Raw genomic sequence first — 23,719 nt, forward strand, 5'->3', positions numbered from 1 at the left:
CGTGGAAGGGTTTTAGACTGGAAGAAATTGATAGGGCTGTGATAGATTTTATTTTTACCCTTCTGTTCCATTCTTTCCTTGCACATCTTTGACTTGTGTGCTGCAGTCCATTTGGTCACCCTTGCACACAAAACTTTACAACTTCCCTGTAAACTCTTTTCCCCAGCCCCAGCAGGGGATTGTTCAGGTTTGGAGGTCTTTTTGCTCCGGTTTAAAGAGAAAAGAGATTTGTTCTTCTTTTATTTCCTAAGGTAGTTATTAAAATCTTCACAGCCCTCCCCCTCTCCCACACATGCATGAATACACTTAACTGTGTGCAGCAGAATTTGCAGAAGCATCTGCATGATTGAGTCATTTAATCAGTCATTTACCCGTCTCTGAAAATCCCAGCCGTCGCTGCTGCCTCAAACATTTGGCCTGAGGTCCTGCCTCTCCTTGAAGATGTTTCAATCCCTTCAGCCACAGCAGCCCAAATCCTTCACATTTCTTATGCTGTTTTGCAGATGGCCACCGCAGCTTCATCTGGCACATCAGCACTGATGTTTGCACCACTGTAATGGTACCAGCATTAAAACAACCACCCTCATTACATACAAGCACTGACCCTGGTGTGGCTGTTGGATATTGGTCGACACGGGGCTTTTGTACTGTTCCTGATCCTGTTAGATTCAGTACAACTCTGTGTGTATTTTTGTGCATGTAACTCATTGTTATGAACGCTCCATCCCTGGCAGTGTTCAAGGCCAGGTTGGACAGAGCCTTGGGTGACATGGTTTAGTGGGAAGTGTCCCTGCCCAGGGCAGGACGGTTGGAACTGGATGATCTTGAGGTGTTTTCCAACCCTAACTATGCTATGATTCTATGATCATCCGTTTCATTTATTCATCAGCCGGCACGCAACCCTTCCAGGCATCCAGCAAGTTATTTTCATGGGGAAAGGAAGGTTTGCCCCAGAGGTAGAGCTCTCCTTCGGGCTATGATCTTGTGTGACTTGATGGAGGATCATTTTCTTATACCAGAAGGTGGTTTCTTTTGTATTTCAGGGGGTGAATTATCTGTAGCTGTGCCTGCATGAGCATTTGTTTGGGAAGCATCACTGGTGTCAGTGGCCTTATCCCTTCCCATTGCTGTAACTTGCAGTGCTAAGACAATAACTCGGGCAGCAGGACCTTGCCCCATTCCTATGGCACGTGCTACCCAGCCATGATTCTAACATGTGGGTTATATCTTTAAAGACAAGGCCTTGCCATCTGATGATTTCTGTGTATTAGACCTACAGCAATTAGACAAATCAATATAACCCCCTGTTCTGAAACTCATACCTGACAGTGCAGAAAGCAATGTATAGAACTAAATGTCAGTGGCTTCAGGGGAAAAATGCCTATTTCTAAAATGAACTCTCCACTTAGAACTTTTAACAATATGTAGTTGTGTTTCTTTAATTCCAGATCCTCAGTAGAGCCCATAAATGTTTTCCATATGTTAGCAAATAAATTTCTCCTGTCTTGTACATTATAAATCGTCCTCTCCAGAGATGCAATCTGAGTAAGACTAGCCATCCGTTCTGTCTCCATTGGGGGAAACATTGTCATTGCAATGGGCTGAGATTGTTCTGTTTGTCTTCATCCAGCCAGCCTGCATCTTCAGCCTTCTTTAATTAACATTCACTTCAGAGCTAGTACTTAAGGACTGAATATATTCTGTAGTTCCTCTGCCACAGAATTTGCCATATGATTGAGTTCTTGGGCAAATTTTTGTCTTAATCTACACTTTTAGTTTCAATTACAGATAATAATCCCACATGATCATGAAGTGAAAAATGTGAATTGAATCCAAGGAAAGAAAGGTCAATGTCTTCCAGAGTCTGCAGAGTGCCTGAAATGGTCTCTTTTAGCAACCCATCTGAAAAAGCAGGGGTGTTTGTTCCGAAACCTTATGACCAGTTAACTGAAACACTGCTCATATGTTTTTCAGATACATCCACAGCCCTGTGCCTGCTTTAGTGCTAAAGACACCCACTGGCAGGAGGAGCAGCAGCTCCCATGTCAGTTCTGATTTGTGAGCCTAAAAACTGCAGTCCCCTTCTGCCTAACTCAGCCCTCCTTAGTTTGATGTGCATGTTTCAATCATAGCTGGTTTATGTCATCAGTAATAATTGTTGAAAAATCCTAGGTTTTGTTCAACATGAGACTTGCAGAGTTTTGCAGGTAAAGCAAGCATGACCTAGAGGTGCATGACTGAGCTACAGGGTTGCATTTTTACACAGCTAGGCTTGATCCATTGTTTCTTATGCCAAGTACTGGCTAAAACTACCAAGACAGCAAAACAGAACACACTGCCCAGTGAGAGAAGCTGTGGCTGCCCCATCCCTGGCAGTGTTCAAGGCCAGGCTGGACAGGGCTTGGAGCAACCTGGTCTAGTGGAAGGTGTCCCTGCCTGTGGCAGGGGGTTGGAACTGGATGAGCTTTAAGGTCCCTTCCAACCCAAACCATTATGTGATCCTATGAAGCATTCTCCTACTTCACAGAGGTTATGTGGACAGATATTGCTGTTCTTCTTGGGCTTGCAGCAGAAGTCTTGAAACTCACGTTTTCACCACTAAGCTTCATGTTTGGAGAGATCCTGCACCCCTTGTTCCTTTTTCTCAGCATGAACGTGCACTCCTATGCTCAGGGGTGTTGGAGTTAGGAAGTTTGTCATGTGGCTTGGCTGCTGCTGACAGTCGTTTAAGAGACAGACACAATCACCCATTCTGTGCTGTAGCGGTGCGGATTGTGGCAGATGTTAACGTTACAGTCCTCCTCGCATCTCTTCTGGTTTCCTAATTAAAAAACCAGATCCCTCCCTGCTGCCTTTCCTTGAAACCTTTTCCCTACTTTCATCTCCCATGTGGGCCTCAAGTGTGTTGCAGCCTCACTATTAAAATTTATAAGATTTATGTTAGTTAGATAAACACTAAATCTAATTTTTCTTGCTGGCTTCGTCGCTTCACGTTCAGATGGTTCTTTTAAAGAACGACTGCACCTCTTTAAAGCAGACATGTAGAAACCCAGTCCAATTACTTTGGAATATACTCGTAAGTTCTGTGTGATGCTGGAGAGTCTCTCGTCCCATGGAAAACGATGTTGCCGAGAGCAGAGAAGCACTGAGTTGTAAGATTTATTTCTTTCACGAGTTGCAGTCGGGAATTGAGGAGCCACAAGAGCCTGTTATTTCCTTTATCTGAAGGCTAAAGTAGAACAACAGGGAGGGAAAATGCCTTTTGGAGGAGCAGAGCTCCGGATGGGGGTGGTGGGGTGCGGTGCTTAGGTTGTCACCGTGAGCAAATCCACCTTGTTTGCTCTCTGAGGCAGAGCTAAGCGATTAGGGGATTGTCACAGTGATAGGACTGGATGGCTTTACTGATGTTGTTCTTCCTGCTCAACAGCCAGCTGTGCTCTGCATGTACAGCCGAAGGGTTCATTGCTGCTAGCCACATCCTCTGATGTCTGGATTTGGGGCTTGCATTGGAAACCACAGCTATTCTAATTCAGATTTTAAAAGAGAAAAAAATGTACTTGCCAAGAAGGGAGAAATTCACATACAGAAACCAGCAGGCTCAAATCCTCCCTCCAAAAAAGGGGAAAAAAGAACCGTTCCTGGCTTTGAGCAATGAACTGGACTAAGATTTATTCATATTTCCTTATAGTTGAGTCTTTCAAGTTATATACAGTGCTCTGGGCATCCCTGCCCTACACTTGAGCAGTCAGTGAGACACCAACTGAGCAGTGGCTCGTCCTGCCTGAACATGGCTTTCGCTCTTCACACTTCAGAGCTGTGAAATCTGCCTTGATTTGCTCCAGCAGACCAAGGTAGATCCGGAGTCTGAAGTCATTGCTTTATCTGTAGCTTGATTTTTTCCTTCCTCCCATTAACACCAGGGTGTATCGGCTTCTGAGTGGAATTCGTCCTGCTTTTATGCCCGGGGTCAGGAGAGGTGCCACTAAAATAGTGGAAAGGTCCTGAACATCCAGCTATTTTAAGGCTAGCTTCTTTTTATTCCCTTTTTTCCCCCACCTTTCTTTAGATTAACTTTGCCCATGACAAGCTCACATCACTCAATGGGTATGGATACCAGTGCTCAAAGAGTTTTTTCAGTAGGGAAAGTCAAGTGGAAAGTTTTCTTGGGCTGTCAGGTTTGTTATATCCTTTCCTTCAGGAGCTCCTGTTTCTTTTAAGTGATTTGGGAATGAACCCATTTATTTGCCTACTCTTTCCACCAATACAAGCAAGCAACACTCATTGAGGATGCAATACGACTGTCACTGAGACGGAGGTACCGCTGCTGTCATCTGGGATGGCAGCTGCTCTTTTTAAGTCCTTCAAAACTTCAGGGGCAGTTACTCTCTGCTTCTGCCTATGGGTTGATTATCCTTGCTCAGTCACAGCCTGGTTTCTGGACAGGAGGAAATACAAAAATAACTGTGGTATGGAGGTACACAGAACATGAAATCTGTTTATTCTTGTGTGTATAACAGAGACATGAGAGGTAACTGAAATGAAGAGCTAAGGGGAACTGAGAGGGACCCCCCTGGAGAGAATCATGGGGTAGATGTGAAGCTTTGTTTGCTTTCCTTAAAAGAAAGGATTGGGAAGTAGAGGTCTTGCATGATTTATGTATTGCTTTATTGTACTTATGCTATTCTTTTGCTTTTGGGCCAGTCTCTGGTGGGCAAAGCAGACCTTTCTTGCGGCAGATCAGGAATACGCAGTTTAACACAACTCCCGAAAGCATTGAACTTCAGTTGCTTTGGCACCGTTTCACTCTCAGGCTTTCAAACAGTAAAACCTTCTTTTAATTTCTTCCTTTTTTAAACCAAATCACTGGTCTGGTCGTTTCCCCACACACAGCCCTCAACCTCCCCAGTCCCTGGCAAGGACGGGATCACCCCACCAGCACTGCAGCACTTCCCGAGGGTCTGGCAGCCGCAGCCGTGCCAGCGGGGAGATGATGGGAGCGCGGTCGGAACTTTGGTCAGTCCCAGGCACCCGCGTGCACTTTGTGGAGGAGGCAGAGAGGGATTTGCTGTCACAAAACCAGACCCCAAAGAAAGGATGTGATTTTTCTAATGTCTTTTTTTCATGCCGGCAGCCCAAATATGGGAAGGAGCCCTTTCCTGCAAGCCTTCTAGAGCTTGGGGCTTGTGGGGTGTCTGTATGAAGACAAGACAAGGAGCATCTCCTGTTCAGTAACAAATTATTAAGCAGAAAGTATCTGTATTCCTGTTGGATATTCCAAGTCTCACTGTTGTGTAGTTTTTACATAGCTAATTATAGCAGCAACTTGGATGTGTTGAGCTACTTTGCTGAGGGTAAGCAATTTCTCTTGTCACAATTCTTCCTCTCAAGACCGTTTTTGTAGTGTATTTTCTGGCTCTGTGTCATTCCCACATACAAACACAGTTGGTCCTGCGCTGGGATTGGGATATATCCTACAGGAAACTGAAATTTGATCTTTTGCTGTGATGGAAGTTTCCTTATAGCTGTATCTTGCCAGAACTTGTAAGTGGTGTAATTTGTGCACCAGTATTGAGTTTTGTTCGGTTGGTCCCAGCAGTTCAAAGGAGATGTCTGTCTTTTTGCTTTCTTTCTTACTTTATAACACACATTTTCCCCTTTTCCCTGTGCTTAAACAATGTGGTGGTGTATTTTAGTGTGCTGTCTCTTTTTGGTTCTATGGATAATATACTCTATATGTTACGTATAACCAGACTTGCATTCATGTAAGTAATCTTCAGATTACTGAAAGCCTGTTTTCTTGTGATTCTCAGTCAGCTGAGGCTTGGAGTCACCAGCACACCTGCCTGTAGGATTCCTGGGCCAGGGGTGCCTCCCTAGCTGTAGTTCCTAGCTGATGAATCCGTGATCCGAGTGCATTGTAGCACCGTTTCACACTTGCAATCAGCTAGCTGCATGTTTGTCTTCTGAAGAAAAGAATTTGGCTGTGTAGTAATGTACTTAAACTATGTGATGAGTTAAAGTGTGAAGCTGTTTATGAGCATGTTCCCTTTTAATTCATCTGGAGCTGAATGCTTTAGTGCGTTTATGTGCTTAAGGCACAAATGTGTCGGAAACAAAACACAGCCAAGGAGAAATTGCCCTTTCTTAATGTACAGTAAAATGGAGGGTGAAGAGGGTTTTCTTTTTTTACATTTTTCTTTTATGAAAGGATTGGTTTGTAACCTGGATCAGTTTACTGCCTGGACTCAGCACACAGCCCCGCAGGCAATAGCAGCAGCCCAGATAAAGGGGGATGCAGGGGGGTGAGCATCCAGAGGTGGAGCCAGAACTGCTAGCTGCTGACAAAGCCATCCCTGGGACCCCTTGCTGAAGGTGAGCTTTGCTGTTTCTCCCCAAAAGCAGCCTCTGTGGCCCTTGCTGATCCCTCATCCTCAGCCAGGAGGATTGTTTAGTACAACTCCTCTTTTCCATGTTTTGCCTACCTTGGTTTGTCAGCACTGCTTTGCAGTCTGGATTCATGGCTTTCTCACTCTGGCCTTGCTTTTGTTCAGCTGTGGTTCCCCAGGCATTTCTTTGGCCTTATGTAAGGGGGACCTGATTTGAGGCAAGATGCTCATCTCCCTGGTGTGGGAGAGCAGGAATGGGGTTTTAGGGTTATTTTAGTGCTGTATATGAAGCCACAGCCAAGGGATGCAATGGGGGGTGCAACTTGACTGATGGCTCTTTAGCCTCAGCACTGCTGAGAGGCAACAGAATGGAGAGGGGCTCCTGCTGTCCCCCTTTCACCAGCATGGCTGACGCTGTGCTGAGCCAGACAGGGGAAGTGAACCAAACCTAGCCCTATAAAAGAAAGCAAATACTTTTCCGGTGGTTTAGCTCCTCTAGCCAGCTCTCTGTAGGGCTGGAGAAGCAGAAGTGCTGGCTCAAGGGAAGACATAACAGTGATCGGCTAAACGGATGGCAAGAAACCTCTGCTACCCCACTAATATCATCCCACCTGAAAAGTGTCATGTACCCCCTGGCCATGAATACACCTTGTGCAAGACGAGCTTCACTGCAGACTTTTGCTGTGCTAGTGCCAGTGGTACAAGTAAGGTGGCTCTTGCACTTGTGGATGAGCCTGGTTTAGCATTTACGTCATTCTCCTCTTTCATATCACTACCGCAAAATTCCTCCTTCAGCTAAGACAAGGAGAAGACAGCAGGATAGCTAAGGCGATGTGGGTAGGGGTCTGTTATGGCCAAATACTATGCTTTTACTTTGAAAATACACAGTTGATATTACTACAGCTTTCCATTAGGTTCCTTCTTTAATCTGCACAATGCAGTTAGCCTTTGAGGTATATAGTCCTTTCTTTCGGCCACAGAGTGCTTGAAAGTTTCAGAGAGACAGAAAGTGGCCTTTCCCATTATTTCAATAGGCAGCCTGAGGAAGTTGCTTTCAGCAAGCAGCTATATTTGTAAGCTATGATCTCTCTGGCTGCTGCGGTCAAACACAACACTTTGTCCCAGGGTGCTCATGGGAGGCAGCACCGGGGACGCCGGCCGGATTTGGGGTGTCTCAGCCAGCCCCGGGTGCCACCTCTGAAGCTGACAGCAGAGCAGAGCCCATGCAGGGTGTAAACAAGGCTGCAAAGGGCAGCCTTGGCCAAGGGACAGAGCAATGATTGACAGCTTCCTGAACCATGGCTGAGATAAGGGACTCGCTGCCCAGCACATAAGCCAGCATTGCTGGTTGGATGTGGGGCTGGAGAGAGCAGGCAAAGCCGTGCTCAGGCCCAGCATTCCAGCCTCTCTGAATAATTTAAAGGGCAGTGAGCATTTAGGTCCTGGTGCCAAACTGGAGCATCCTCTTGGCAGTAGTCTGAAGGGCACTGCATTGGAACTGTGGGGCAAATGACTACGTTGCCCTGTTCTTCATGAGGGAGCCTATAATTTCCACATGCTGTCTAAACACTGGCAAATCTGGTTTGAATTTCTTGTCTCATATGACAGGTAGAAAAGAGAAGAAAAACAAAGCATGGAGTTCAGGCAGCTTGGAAGTACACTGTTGTTCTGCTAGTCTAGCCATAATTTAGTTGCATCCTCTCAAAAGGTTGGTTTTGGTATCTGGGATTTCTTTTTTGGGGGAGCTTGGAAAGGAAAAGGAGGAGTTTGTTAAAGCTGAACAATGAAACGTGCTTTTACATGAGGCTTCAAGAATGATTTTCCTTTAAAGTGGCAGGCTCTGCTTTTTACTGTTTTAAAGAAAGAAGAAAACACCCAAAACACAACCTTCTGACAAAAACCTGGAGCCCTCTGCCCCCAGGCATGTGTTTGGTAGTAACTGAGGATGAAGAAGAGAAGAGTCTAGGGAGCTCAAAATGGACCTCTGCCCAGTCCAGATACGCATTATAAACAACTGCCTCTAAGCAGCCCTGTTTCCCTCCCTCACCTGCCTAATGTGTTTTGCCAAGGGTCTGTATCTTGTAAATATTTGATGAAAATTAAATCAGAAGTGATTATAGGAAGCAGTTCATCTGGCTCTGGCTCTGCCTGCAAAAGGAGAAGGAAAGGCAGAAGTAAGCGAGTACCATCACATTTTTAAGCAGAGCCTGACATATTTGCAGTGCATGTGAAGAGGGTATTTTAGAAGTTTGCATCAGCTGTTGGGTTCTATTTTGGTGATAAATTCCACCTAAAATAACGTGGATGCTCATAACTGTGTGAATAAATGACCCCTAACTGGCTTCTTAAAATATCATATCAGTCTGCTGTGGGAAGTCTGCATTTAACTAGGGCTTCCCTATACTGGTGTATAGTAGCAGTGCTGCTGAATTTGAAGGTGAAGTGTTGAGTTTGTACATGACCAAGACATTAATGATGGATTAGGTGCACTGATTCTTTTAGTTTAGCCAATCCAATCTTCCTTAGCATTTTTTTCTCCCCTTCCCCCAGTCTTTTCTACCCCCAGGTAATGTCTGCGTAGAGGAGCTGAGATGCAGTGGTCAGTTATGTGGATCCATCTGTTCCTAGCTGCACTCAGCAGCAGCGCATGCTCATGCCCTGTGCGTGTCCACCGTTGAACACCCCTGGCTGAGCTTCACTCCTTTATTTCCTAGTATCCCTACCCATCTTCCAAAAGGAGTGCTTTTCAGCAGCATTGGATGTGCCAAGTTCTCTGTTTGCACCTTAAAATTAGGAGGTAGTGCTTTCCAGATTAATTGCAGCCATGCTGATGACAAGCAGGTTGAAGACACAAGACTAAAGAGGAGCTGGCACCTACCTTTCTTTCCAGAACCCCCATCTTTATCCCCTGCTTTGCCTGGTGACCCTCCTGCACCATCAGGGCACAAACCTCTACGAGTGGTCAGTCAGGGCCAGGGAGTTGATACAAAGATGGTTTGGGGCTGAATTGCTGCGGTTCTTCACCCAAACATGTACACAGGGTAGGTGATGGGACTGGTGGGAGGGAGAAGCCAGGACCATCACCTCCCCACAGCAGTACAGATCTCAGCGGCCGTCTCTCATGGTCTTAGCAGAGCACAGCTGTGGTAACGTGGCTAATATTACTCGTTAGAGGAGGGAGGCTTTGCTAATCTGCAGAGCTGTACGAACACAAATATTGGGCAGCTGATCATCCCAACAATGCTGTAGTCCACACCAAGATGTCATTTCAAAGGCATAAACAGATTAGTGGAGCCCTTTATGCAAAAAGGAAAAGCCTCACTCTGTCCCTAGACGGTTTTAAGCAATTAGTTAGTTTAAATAGTTCCCAGGTTTAGGTAAAAAAATCCCACTGGATCAGTGTAGCTCGTATCAGCATGGAGAAATCCAGTCAGGCCACAGCAAGGAGTTGTTACAGGAACGAAGAAGGAAATGTAGGAGTCCTGGTAAGGAGATCGGTGAGGATTTGAGCGCCTTATGGGTAGGCAGAGGCACCCCACTCACCACTGTGGGATTGCTGTGCTGTCTGGGGAGCAGCCCCAGTAACTGGGGCTTGTGGTTTGGGGGTTTTCCCATTACAGCATTTTGGTTTTCCCTTATAAATACCTGTTGCAAAGACTTTTCCTTCCACTGAAGTGGTGCTCTAGCCCAGTGGTGCACGGCAACGGGTACTGTATGGCAAGGAAATGGTGTGTGCACCCGCTCACAGCCTCTGGTTCTGGGCTGAGCCCACGCCAGTTGGCGTACTGTCTGCCTTCAGTCCTCTGACTTTGGAGGCATCTCTCTTTGTATCTCTTCAAATGCTTGCTTTTGCAGAGATGTCTGACGCCTCCTATGACTGGCAAGTAGTGAAACAGGAAAATCTCACTGAGGTTCCCCCTTACCACATCTGAGTGTTTGCCGTATCATTTAACCGCGTCTGATTCTTTTTACTCCTCGAAGTGAATCATTAAGTCACATCTGTGGTCCATGCAGGGCTGAGCGGTGATGCCAGAATCGGGTTTAGCATCAAGCTTAATGGAGATGATCTTGTGCACTGAATCCTTGTAAATGTTCCTGAAGTTTTGCTGACTTAAGACGGCACAGCCACCAGCATCTTTCTGGCACTAAAAGCTATAACCACAAAGCTTAAAAATAAAGAAGGTAGCAGTAAAACTAGATTTCTGTGCTTTATATTGGCATTTGTGTAAGTGGTGACTAGGAAACAGTCCAAACGTTGGAGAAATTATAGTCCTGCTCTGGTTTGAGAAAGAAATCTGAATCCGTGCTTATTGTCATAGTTGTGTACAGCCAATTTGTCTTTGAACTGCACTGAAATAGGATCTAACATGAAGCTTCTCCTTCAGACTGTCTGCTAGGGAGCAGAACTAGATTCAGCTCCAGCAGTACTCAGTGGATGAGAGCGTCAAAACGTTTCACACATGTATGGAAACAATTTTCTTCAATACAATTTCTGTCTTGTCTTCAGTGATAGCAAACAAACAGAAAGTTGACAAAAGCAGTTTTGTTCCATGGCTTAATCTTGCCGTAACAAATTAAAAGCTTGTGCTCAGGAGACAGGAGTCTCAAATCTGAAGAGTATTTTCACACTGAACCTTCTTCTTAGTACTTGGATAATCTAAGCCCTCTTTGAAGTGGGCTGCCCTGAGTATATGGGGCACACTTAGAGGTGGATGCAAAATGTCAACTGTTTCCTTTCCTCATTTTCTTGAATAGGGAGAAAAAGGTGTTTTGAGACAAAAATCAGGATTCTTGCTGTGAAGTTCAAAAGTGCTGTGTCTCCTCAGGCTTTGAAATAAAGAGGGGGAAAAAAGGACTTGTTCTGGCAAGATTAAGCTGAGGGAGTTCTGGGAGACTACATTTTATCTTAATTTCTTTGGAAAGGTGGAAGTTGCTTTGCCATGTGTCCGAAATAACTCTCAGACTTCCTCTTTGTGAAGTTCATAAACAGTGGAGGCTCTGCAGATAAACTTCACATTGGCGCTCAGCACGGCACTGCTCATTGCAGTACTGGTTCACTGGCTTTATCATTTTCCTTTCCGTATTGATAGCACAGCTGTGTTTTCCTTTATTCCAGCAAATGAAAAGGGCCAAGCAGAGAAGAGCTGGCTTGTGCTGGGGATCCCAAGGGATTGCACCTGGGCAGAGCACACAAACAAAGGGCTCTGGCTGCCTGTGGGGAGCTCATCGCATGGGTCTTGGCCAGAGGTTGAGGCTGCAGCATGGGGAGGATGCAGATTGCTGGATGTCATTTTTCCAGGCTCATCCTCAAGCGGTGAATTGGTGAGGGAACTGGTGTCCTGTCCTGGGGATGGCACAGTTGTATTTCCAGATGATGAGATGGTGATGGGCTCCTCTTTAACATGTCCAGGCTTCCCAAAGTGAACACAGGGGCCACTGCAGGCAGCTTTGTCTTTTGCCTTGGTAAAGGTGAGACCGTGAGCCCCCACCATTGTTTTTTGTTTTCCATGCTGTGTGTCCACAATCCCTGTTAGATACAGGTGGTGAAGTGAGAGGCTTTCATGGCAGTGGGAGATGAGCAAAGAGGAGCATGGCAATAAAGAGCAGGTCAGCTTGTAAGAGGCCAGGGTGGCACAGGGTTTTGATTCCTTTAGGAATCATTACTTGCAGAACTACTTGTTCAACATCATGATACTTCTATTCCCCCGTGTCCTCTCCACCTCACGTAACCATTAAAATCGTAGAGGGGAAAAAAGCATCTTGTCTTGCTTGACCCACAATTGTTTTTGACAGCAAGCTTGCAAATACTTGAGCTGGCTGAGAGCACTTCTGGAAGTTACAAGTGACAGAGCTCTATGATTTCCCTCTGGCAGCCAATTTCTGACAAGCTGCTTCAGATTTACTGCTTCAGAGTTTTGAGATGAGTCTCTCTTCTCTTTTCATAGTCACCCTTGAATGTTGCATCACATGGGGTGAACCTATCCTGTAAAACCATTAGAGGCAAAGTGATCTGTCCAGTTCAGGAGCAGGAGAAGGCTGCTTGTTCTCATCAGTTTTTATGATAGATACTTATCAGAATGTTACTTAAGGCACCTAATTAGCCTGCCATTCCTGTGTAACAAATCCATCTCAATGAGAAGCAAACTGCAGTAAATGATTAACATAATCTTCTTTACTAATGACTGTGGGTTTTTAATTTAATGAGTCACTTTGGAAAGTCAGAAGGAGAAACAGGGCCACTTTTTAATATATATGTGTGTATATATATATATATACACACATATATATATAAATTATCACAGTGCAGCCATTTGCATGTAGAAGCCCAGTGCTGTGTTTCAAAGCAGCCATATCAAACATGCAGTACGTGTGCTCACTCAGATACGTACAGCTCACTCGCAAAAGGAAATGTGTTGCACGGGTTTTACAGAATTACTATTATGGTCATGATTAATGATTTTGTTATCCAAGCAGTGAAACCACAAGACTTCATGAGCGCCATAGCAATCACAAAGCTGTAGTACGTGCGGCACAAGCTTCTCTAATTGAGCAGTTGAGGGCGTGTTGAAACAGAGGTTCTTACCGGACTCCTTGTTCCAGCAACTTTAGTTTTGGGTTCACTTCTCTTATGTGGCTACTGGGCATGTTTTCAATACTTTCCCCTCAAAAACAAATACTGGAGCTGGATTGGTTTCAACAGGCTTTAGAGGAAGACTGTTTCTCTGACAAGACTGGTGGCTCGATTATTTGGGACGTTTTTCCCTCAGTGAAATAGCCTGGCTCTGGTGACCACATCCTTTCTAGATGTATTCCTCTAGGTGAATGTGTTGTATTTGTGTTACCTGCAACAAACCTCTCATGTCTCCCTCCTCCAGCATTCTTCCCAGAATTTTCACAGCTATGCTGGTGGTAGAATATCCCGGTCAAGACCTGGTGTTGTTGTGGAGAACAGAAGTTGTTGTGTCTCTGTCACCATCAAACTCTTCTCATCATTTGTTTGTAGTGGCACTTGGCTGAAGATGAGAGTGCCTTTTCTTTGAGAACATGCCTAATTGTTGCCAGTCACCAAGTGCAGGTTCCGTCCTGATGGAGTGGTACTGAGAGAACAGAACCTAATTCTGAAGGCCTGAGCATCATCATGCCTTTGATCCTCAGTCACTTACTTTGTTCTGAGGGTTTCCATATGGTTTCTTGAGCCATGTTTTAACTATGAACTCTGTCAGAAGTACCTCCCTGTGTTTGAACCTTATATGAGCTTGTTCCAGTGAATGCTTTGTGATCTTCTTTTCTGAAGAATACCAGTAGGATAATCTCTTCCTGTTCATGTTCCCATGGGACTCGGGATTCAGTAAACTTCTTCTCTTCCCATCATCTTGGTCCCTTCCATCATCTCTTTTCCAGGCTGAAGAGACCCAGGCTCTTTAGTTAGCTGTTGTTCAAAAGCCATTCTATGTCCTTGATTGTCCTGACCATGGCTCTGTGAGCTTGCGATGAAAATACCCTTATTGACACAGGGGCAGAACCACAGATAGATGGGGGAAGCTCAGCAGATACATGCAATGCCCTGATGATGATCATCTTCATTGCTGCTGCTTGATTTTGTTTAATCTTTTGCTGAGCCACCAAGCTGACACTGTCACAGGGCTGTCTGGTTTAATCCCAAGACCTCTTTCCTGAGCAGTGATAGCTGGCTCAGAATGCATCATTGTACACGTCAGATGAAGGTGTTTCTGTCACTTTGCTCTTCAGGGGGTAGTTTTTGGTTTACCATCCAGTCTCTCAGCATTATGACATTCTTAAGCAACTTTTCAGGATCAGCTTTCATTTTTTACCTCCTTGAGTAATTTACGTTTCATCAAAGAACTGTGTCATCTTGTTCACCTCTCTTCAGCTCACTGATGAGTATGCTCGTCAGCATAGGGGAGGATCCTGTGGGGTTCATTGGTGACCTGCTGCTTAGGAAAGGGGGTATTTTCTACCTTTTATTCCCAGTCTTCAAACCATATATGAGAAGAGAGAGCCTTCTTTCTTCTGCTATAGAAGTTTGAAGCTTTGATGGGGGACCTTGTTGGCAAGTAACAGTGCTTATCCCAGCCAGCGGTCATCAAGGTAACCCTGCACACACTGCATTTGTCAACCAGTTGCCTTTAGAGTCACCAAACGGGAGGCAGCATGAGCTGTTTTACGGACCAGTGAGCAGAGCCCTAATCTGGGATAACTTGCTTTCCCCCATTCTGGGCGCCTAGAGTAAGTGTTTGTGTTGGCAAACTGCCCCTCTAATCTGAGGACATTGAACGTGGAAATACAGCAATTTTTAATAAGGTGAAGGCAGAGGCCAGAGCCGCAGCCACTGTGGTATGCTGCAGGCAGGTTCTGTAGCCATGTCAACACGTGTGGAGGAGAGGCTCCGTTGCCCTGCCGGCTCTGAAGGAGAAGAAGGTGTGGAAGAAAGCAAGGGTAGATACGAATCAGGCAAGATAAAAATCGCTACAGCCTCTTTTCCAGTTGCCTATTGCCTGCCCCGAGAGGCAGCAAATAGCACGCAGCTTGGAGGGCTGGTTATAGCTCCCAGCTGCCCCACTGAGATTATTTTAGCAGTTATATCCAGTTTGGGACTTTTATTTTCATCCAGGAGGGTGAGGGGGTTGCAGGTTGGTATGTGCAGCCTCCTCCACTTGGGTAACTTTCCCAGGCTTCCTTATTTTGACCTTGAGCACCTATGATGTTTTCAGAGTGTATCCATGAAAGGCTTGTCCAGCAGGGCTCAGCCAAGGTTCCAGTGAAGGTAAAGGGTCCTGCTGCATGGCACGGCGTTAAAGCCCTGCCTCCTTTCTGGTTCATGGCAGTCAAAGTTTAACTTTGAGAGCATGCTGCAGGCTGAGGCTGTCCCGAACATGGGGTGTGTGCCTTTCTGGTGTTGTTCTGAGCTTAAATTACAGCTTGGCATCTGGGTCTGCACCACACACAGCACTGCAAAAAGGTACTCTTGTGAGGAGGCTGTTGTAACCAAATCCGAGCTCTCCTTTGGTTTTCAGGTAGGCTGGAAGCTCAGTGTTACTATGAAGTACTTGTTTGTGGGAGCTGCTTATTTTCTTTTGAAATGCCCCCAAAATATGCTAGGTATTGTAGGACCTAAAGTCCTCCAAGAATTGTCTTTGAAGGGTTTAAATGCCAGATTTGAAGTGCCTTTGTCTTACAAGTCACGAACACTGGGCTGAGCAAACCACTTTTCACAAAGAGCCTGAGTATCAGTGCAGTTACATTAGGGAGGCATTAGCTACCTTTAGAGTTCTGCTTCTACATACTGGTTTAAAAAAAGAAGGAGAAAAAACAACCAAAACAAACACATGCATTAAAAGTCTGTTCCTAATGGGTGGGTCAGCCATTCAGAACTCATTCTGCTTGTTGCACCTCTCCAATAACCCAGCCTGGCTTTACATCACACTGCAAACAGATCTCTCTATTTGCTTTCAACAAAGTAAGTTGGGAGTGCAGTGCTTTTTAAGTGCTGTACAGGTTAAAGAGGATCAACATCTGGTTTGTGTTGTAATGCTTTAAGGTGTTCTCACCTTTGGACAGAGTCCTGCAGAGCCTTGTTTTCAGAATAAACAAGTATCCACAATGAACGTTCTTGTATTTGGAGTAAGAGACGTGTCTAGTACGATTCATTGGAAAATAACATTCAGAGAGTGCATTCTCGACAAGGAGAGAAGGTTTTTCAGGTGAAACCAGTCTTCTCCCATTACCGATACAACTTTTTTCCGCTCTGGAGGTTTTGTCTCTAGCTAACTGTTGTGGCAAATGGAAACCTTTCCCTTGGACTCAAGCACAGCTTATTCATTGGAAGGGGGATGGAGATTTTTTGTAGTTCAAAGTACCAGTATTTAGTGCAGTATTCCAGCTCTTCGGATGCATGGAGGTTCTTTTTCCTGCTCACAATCCGTTGGTGTATTTAACAGTTGTCCTCTCATGGTAATACAAAAAAAGCCCAAGCAATCTATGAAAAGAATTAATGGGTAAGATCCTGAATGTCTGGGTATCGCATGGAAACAGTTTTAACCAAGGAAGGAATATGGAGTGAGGGTGGCTAAGAGTGGTACCCCACTGTGTATTTCCCTAGGAAGAAAAATACGTAGATTAAGAAGCTGCAGGTATTGGCAATACCAGGTTATTGTGTGGTATTTCACCCTTTCATGGTCGTTGTTGTGTAATGATATAGCCAATTAACCTAAAGAAAGCAGTCACCATGAGGCAGTAATGTATAAAAATACAAGTAACACTCATTGCACGTTAGAAATTGGTCACAAAGTGAGGGGGAAAAGGTCCCTGAAGTTTCTAAAGAGAAGCTGATTGTTCAAGTAGTCTGTGATGAACTGGAATTCAGTGAGTGTTTTGAGAACTTGTAAGGGAGTTTTTGGCTTAGTGGGATGCCTGCAGGTTAACACAATTGCCAGTATTTTTGTAGCCTGAGTAGCTATCAGGGTACAGCCTGGGCATACAGATGCTCAGTCTGAGTCTGTCCACAGGACTTACACAATTGCATCAATTCACAGGGTTTAAATCTGCTCTTCAGAGGTAGTTTCTAGTGTGAGCACTCACCATCTCACAGTGCCCAGTGTAACAAATAGCATGCCAAGCAAATATAAGTGGTGTTGGTGAATATGTCACGGGTAGGCTATGGCATATTATTTTTCCATGTGTGTGGCGACAGCTTTTATGGCCTGGCAACAGATCTGCCCCTTTCAAGTATTTTATGTGAAACTTTATGAAGCTGCCTGCTGTCAGGTGTTGCCTACATTGCAGGTGTGCACGAAGTCAGTGAGTAGTAAAACATCTCCTTTAATACCGTGTGCAGTAACAGCTGTATGTGTGACAACTTTTTCCCCTCCTTTCCCTTGAAAACAGAACGCTACAGATAGCTCCTCTAACTCCTCTCAAAAAAGGGAACAGCCTGTGCGAACTCTGGCTTCTCCTGCATCCTGCGAACACCGAAGAATTTGCACTCGTGGACACCTTCACGACCATTATAGCTCTGACCACTACCATCTAGAACAAGTAAGGTTTCTTCCAGTGTTGCCACCTAAAGGGTTGTGTCTGCCATAGCTAAGACTGGTGTCTGGGTTTCCCCCCACAGCCCTAAAAGACACCACCCCCCTTCTTTTCTGCCCTTTTCTTTCTCAGTTAGCTTTAAATAAATAAATAAATGGGTTTGCTCTATAATCCAAGTCCAGAGGAGGCCACAAGGATGAACAGGGGCTGGAGCACCTCCCATATGAAGACAGGCTGAGAAAGTTGGGGCTGTTCAGCCTGGAGAAGAGGAGGCTGCGTGGAGACCTCACAGCAGCCTTCCAGTATCTGAAGGGGCCTACAGGGATGCTGGAGAGGGAATCTTCATTAGGGACTGTAGTGACAGGACAAGGGGTAATGGGTTAAAACTTAAACAGGGGCAGTTTAGATTGGCTATAAGGAAGAAGTTCTTTACTGTGAGGGTGGTGAGGCACTGGAATGGGTTGCCCAGGAAAGCTGTGAATGCTCCATCCCTGGCAATGTTCAAGGCCAGGCTGGACAGAGCCTTGGGTGAGGTGGTTTAGTGTAAGGTGTCCCTGCCCATGGCAGGGGGGTTGGAACTAGATGATCTTAAGGTTCTTTCCAACCCTAACTATTCTATGATGCTGCATTCTCTTAATCAGGACTGTAGCAATAGGACAAGGGGTAATGGGTCAAAACTTAAACAGGAAAAGTTCAGGTTGGATATAAGGAAGAAGTTCTTTACTGTGAGGGTAGTGAGGCACTGGCACAGGTTGCCCAAAGAAGTGGTAAGTGCTCCAACCCTGGCAGTGTTCAAGGCGAGGTTGAACGGAGCCTTGGGTGATATGGTGTGAAGTGTCCCTGCCCATAGTAGGGGTATGAAACTAGATGATCTTTTCAACCCTGACCATTCTGTGATCTAGTATTTTATGCTGTACTGTGTGCACACAGACCATTATAGGTCTGTGACACTTGTTCTTATTCCCAAGTCAAAGGCTGAAACTCTGCGATTTGTCAGGGAACGGGATACCAAGAAGGAAAGAAGAAATTGTTAAATATTGGCTTTTCAGATAAGCAAGGAAGCAGTGATTGCTGATAGCAAAGTGACCTTATTTATCTTTCCTCCCTCTTCATCCCTGCTTCCGCAGTCAGTACCGCGATCCTATCGGCACGTCAACTTTCCAGATGATGATGAGGAGATAGTGCGCATCAATCCTCGGGAAAAGATTTGGATGACTGGATACGAGGACTATCGCCATGCCCCAGCACGGGGAAAGAACTTTGATCCTGATGACATGGACTCCTACGTACGTTTTGCCAAAAGTGAGGCCTCAAAACACGAATACACTTATCCTTACGTAGACAACTCGGACTTTGACCTGGGTGAAGATATCAAGGGTGCTGTGATAAAGACTCAACCTGTCAAGTTTAAGCCCAGGCGGAAGGAAGATGGGGAGAGGTCACGGTGCGTGTACTGCAGGGACATGTTCAACCATGAGGAGAACAAACGGGGTCAATGCCAGGATGCTCCAGACCGCGTCAAGACTTGCATCCATCGAGTGAGCTGTATGTGGTGCGCAGACACTATGCTCTATCACTGTATGTCCGATCCAGAAGGAGACTATACAGATCCTTGCTCGTGTGACACCAGTGATGAAATGTTTTGCCTCCGGTGGATGGCCCTTATCGCCTTGTCTTTCATTGCTCCATGTATGTGCTGTTACTTGCCGCTTCGGGCTTGTTACCACTGTGGGGTCATGTGCAGGTGCTGTGGTGGAAAACATAAAGCTGCTGGATGACTACAGATGCATTCAAAGTGTTACGTTTTTTCTGTAGTTCAAGGAACACATTGGTTTCGGAGCATTGATATCACTCATTTTGATGCAGCCACTGTGCCCAACAGCATCCAGAAACCACCAGTTCGGATCACTTTACATTTGGTCGTCTGGGGCTCACACTGCATTGATTTGCTCATCAAGTGTTCTAACTAACTAACCTACAGCATAGACTTTTGTATTATTAATCTGTAATCAAAACAGACTGTCTTGTACATGTTTTTTTTGTTTTGTTTTGTTTTGGGTTTTTTTCCAGTTAAAATGAGTTTGAGAAAAGAACTTTAAATGGTGGTGGATTGTAAAACATCTCCAGGTTGTGTCCGTCTTGCCTCCGCTTGTGTGGTACCATCAGGGTGTTAGCAAGCTGTGGCATTTCTAGAAACGGGGTGGTGTAGTGAATTGAAATCTCACTTGGAAGATATTTTAACTTGCCGTCAAGTTATTGTGTGTGTATAGAAGGTGTGCTAGTAACAAACTTGTACCACAACACAGTATTTCTGTCACTGGTTTTCTTTGGGGTTTTTTTGTTCTGTTTTCCAAAGCAAAAATAGCCATCCAAGCTGCAGTTTCTCTTCTAGAGTCCATCGTCATTTCCTTCAGCAAACAGCTTGAATTATTTCTGTTCATAAAGCTCTGTGAACAGAAAGCAAGGCTCAGTTACCATAGTCGCATAGCCATTGAGGATCTGGTAGTTCTCCTTACCTGTAATCATTTCAGACCACTACTTGAAAGAGAAACTTAAATTTTAGGGTTTTCTTTTTTCCCTAAATAACATTGGAAAAATAAAACTGTGTTTTTTTCAGAGTTCTGCCCAAAAGAAAGGGAACTTCTTCCTTAGCCAGCCATGTAATGATCTGTGAATAAAACACTAAGATTCCAGATAAGGAAAATTGTTGTTATGCAAAGAATTACTAACAATGCAATGTCAAAAGCACTATTATGGCAATTCTGGGGAAATGCTGCATTAAGTGGTGGATTATATGGAAAATTGTATTTGCTTGTTCGTTTTCTGTATAATAACATGAGCATGAGAACATACGCGTCCACAGTAGAAGCTACATTTAGCAATCTAAGCAGGTATGTAAAACCAAAAGCCAGGCTGTTAACCACCACTTCCATTTCCTGACCTGCGGTCCCAGTCCTCCAGATGCTTACACGTGTCTCGATGTATTGCGTGTAGGATGAAGCATGTGAGGCTTTGCAGGAGCCAGACCGAAGCGTCTCCCTGGCTTTCCCTTCCCCAGTTCACCACCCAGATTTATCAAGTGGATGCATAAAGGTGCATATACAGCAGGATAAGATTACTTTAAGTTTTTTATTGTTTTGTTTTTTTTTAATGTCATGTTGTCTTGTGTACAAGGCTTGTAATTAGCTTGGAAAAAGAGTATTTTTCTAATATATTACAAGGAATAGCCAAATAATTTTTATTAAAAATAAAAATAAAAATGATTTAGCGCAGTGAGCTCTAACTAGCATAGTACAATCTGAATACTTTGAGGCAGCTAGGGATTGGCTTGTCAAAGCTGGCACTGCTGTTCCTGCCATAATTTCTTTCTGCAGTAAATTGCCAGTGGGCGCATGTCCTTTCCCTCCCTCTATTGCACATTGACATCAGTCTTAAAAAAGAGAGGAATATTTTCTTTGTTTTTATTAATTTGCCAAATAAATGTAAAAGGAACGCTTGCCATTCTTTCTTGGTGGAATTTCCCAACAGTTCCTCTGAGAGTTAATCACAGCTTTTTAGTCAACCATGAATTAAGTATGCAATGTGCTTATACACTATAGAGTTTGGTAGGTTTAATTCGTAGCAGTTGCTGGGGATTTTTTCGGTTGGGAAAAAGAAACGAATGACAGTGGAAAAGGGATGGAGTGTTACGCTCTGGGTGATGTGTCTGGGTTTGCTGAATGAAATAGAAGTATTTTGTGCCTAATAGCAGTTGACAAATCTCTCAATGGTGTCTAGTAAACATCAAGCCAGCCTCAAGAAAAAAAAACCACAAAACCATAATGGAACAACCTTTTCCTTTTGATTTCTGTTCTCCAAGTTGTTTCATGTAAACAAACATCTGTAAGATCTTCTCTCTATAAAGCACAACACTACAAAAAGATCTTACAGCTTTTTGTCCGGTCTTGAAGTGCCCCTATTTATTTAAGTAAAGTAGACATACTCCAAGCCTTTCTGTATGTCTGGAAATAAAAGTTTAACAAAAAAAAATCCCTCTTTTTTATTATTATTATTATTAATTTTTTTCCTTCCGTTTCCACCCTTTTCTCTTGGGTTTTTTGTAATACTTGTAGATTTTTGCTGCGTGTGTTATTTGGTTTGTGAAGGCAGTGGTGTAAGGGCACAATGATAGAAATGGGTGTTGTTTTGTAAATACTTCTCCTTACTTTCCACACTGCTGCTGAACAGTGTGTGGCGTTCTCCCCGTCAGCTTTGCAATACTGACAGCGATCATTTGAGAGGAATTATTCAGATTTTATTTTTGTATCTGTGGTAACAAACCATTAACCAAATTTTCCTTTTTTTCTGTTTTTTTTTTGGGGGGGGTGTTTTTTGTTATTTTATTTTTCTCCAAGCTATCGCTCACATTAACAAATTAAAGTGCCTGAAGCCTCATCATTATTGTATCTATATACTAAAAGTTAAAACCCTGTTGTATTGATTTTTATAAGCCTTTTTACCTCTGTGTAAAAAAAAAACCAACAAAAAAAAACAAAAACAAAAACTATATATACAAGTGTATGATGTACATTTTAGTTCTTAACTTCTTTTTTTATTGTTTCTAATATGTATGATCAGTGTAGCTATTGCTTTAAAATGTACCATGTAAATATAAATACATCATATCAAAATGATGACGTTTATTGTCGCAATGATGCTGTTTCTTGTTGTTCAGCTGGAAAATGAGGGGGGAAGGAAATGGGGACGCCTCAGGAGCTCCTCCCCAAAACCTTGGGGTTTCTGAGGTAAAACCTTGGTTTATTGAGCATTTTTGGGTGGTGAACATTCCCTGCCTTGGGCACGGGCTGTTCTCACCTAAATGCAGGGGGGAACAGGTCTGTTTTCAAGTGGTTTTTAGGACATTTTTGGGTGTTTCTCACATTCTGGGGGAGGGTGCCCAGAGGCCTGTGCCCCAGGAGGCCATGACAGCAGCCCAGGTTCCTTCCAGCTTTCCCTTCTCCCCATGGGCTGCTTTAGGCAGAACTAAATACATTAGAAGGGCTGTTATTATTATATCTTGCTTCACACAAGCAGCGCAGCCCCAAACGAAGGGGAAAGCAGAGAGAAAAGCAGCAGATAATGGCTGCTGAGCAAGGGCGGCCTGGCTTTCTGAGGGCTGGCCAGGGGCTGCTGCTGCTGAGGGGAGAGCCCTGTGGCGGCTGGCACTGCCATCCCTGCTTGGAGACATGATGGAAGAAGAAGAACCCTGCTAATATGAACATCAGGCTGCAGAGAATTGACTGAGGAAACCAGGGGAAATCTGGTGAGTATACTGGAATTTTTATGTTTAAATGGGGCTAGTCAGGCCAATGCCAACTGCTTCAGTTTTATTGACTGTAGGTAACCTTTTAGCCCAGAGAAACTGTGTTCAAGGGAGGCTGAATGGGGCTTGGAGCTACTTGGTCTAGTGGAAGGTGTCCCAGCCTGTGGCAGGGGGCTGGAAGTGGATGAGATTTAAGGTCCCTTCCAACCTAAACCATTCTATGAGTCTGTAGGTGATAACCAGCTGTGCTCCTTTGTCTGTGTGCTGCTGCTTGTTGCACTGCTGAACAGGAAAGCTGCCTCAAGCGGCACATAAGAGGGGAAGCAAAGAGTTACATGCACCTTGTTTTGCTCCCTGCAATGGTGCTTTGCATGATCTGCACCCACCCAGTGCATGGGCTGGCACATTGGTTGTGTAAGTAACCTCAGTGTTTAATTTGCCACAGCTTTGCTGAGATTCCCGAGTCCCTTCTCACTTTTTATTGGTTTCTATTTGTATTGACATACTTTTAGAAATATTATATGCTTATATAAACAGATTGCTGTATATGTTTATTACACAACTTATGTTTGTTATACATTTTAAAACAAAACAACTTTGTGTACTTCATGAGAAACACATGCATGGTGGGTTCGGTTTTGTGTTCAGGACTCACTGCACACAGAATCCTTTGGTCTTTGCTGGTGTGGGCTCCATCTGTGGCTAAACCAAAGGCAGAGTAACTGTGACAGCCTGTTGCTCACAGTCTGTCATGCTCTCTTGGCTAACTATGGCAAGAAGACTTCTACCCTGCTTCCTGGCTGTTTGGATTCAGCTTGTCCCACAGGAGACACAGCTAAGCCATGTATCATGCAGCCTGCAGCCTTCTTGCTTTCACCTGTGAATCAGAGGGGTTACTTATGCCTTGAGATTTCTAAAGTGAACCGATAAATGGTACATTTGGACTCTGGATCCATGGAAAATGCAAACTCCACTAAGATAC

At 44.4% G+C, this 23,719-nt stretch overlaps 1 protein-coding gene across 1 annotated transcript in view; it reads left to right on the top strand.

Moving 5' to 3' along the window:
- SPRED2 (sprouty related EVH1 domain containing 2) overlaps positions 1 to 22,108 on the top strand; it is a 67,405-nt gene extending 45,297 nt beyond the window's left edge. Inside the window, exons 5-6 of the mRNA XM_034060899.1 lie at positions 17,292 to 17,441; positions 18,563 to 22,108. Of these exons, the coding sequence (XP_033916790.1) occupies positions 17,292 to 17,441; positions 18,563 to 19,213 (801 nt within the window). The 3' untranslated portion in view covers positions 19,214 to 22,108. The remainder of the gene's footprint in view (positions 1 to 17,291; positions 17,442 to 18,562) is intronic.
- The last annotated feature ends 1,611 nt before the right edge of the window (positions 22,109 to 23,719 follow it).

The sequence above is a fragment of the Melopsittacus undulatus genome, chromosome 3, assembly GCF_012275295.1.
Source record: "Melopsittacus undulatus isolate bMelUnd1 chromosome 3, bMelUnd1.mat.Z, whole genome shotgun sequence".
NCBI classification, from domain to species: Eukaryota; Metazoa; Chordata; class Aves; order Psittaciformes; family Psittaculidae; genus Melopsittacus; species Melopsittacus undulatus.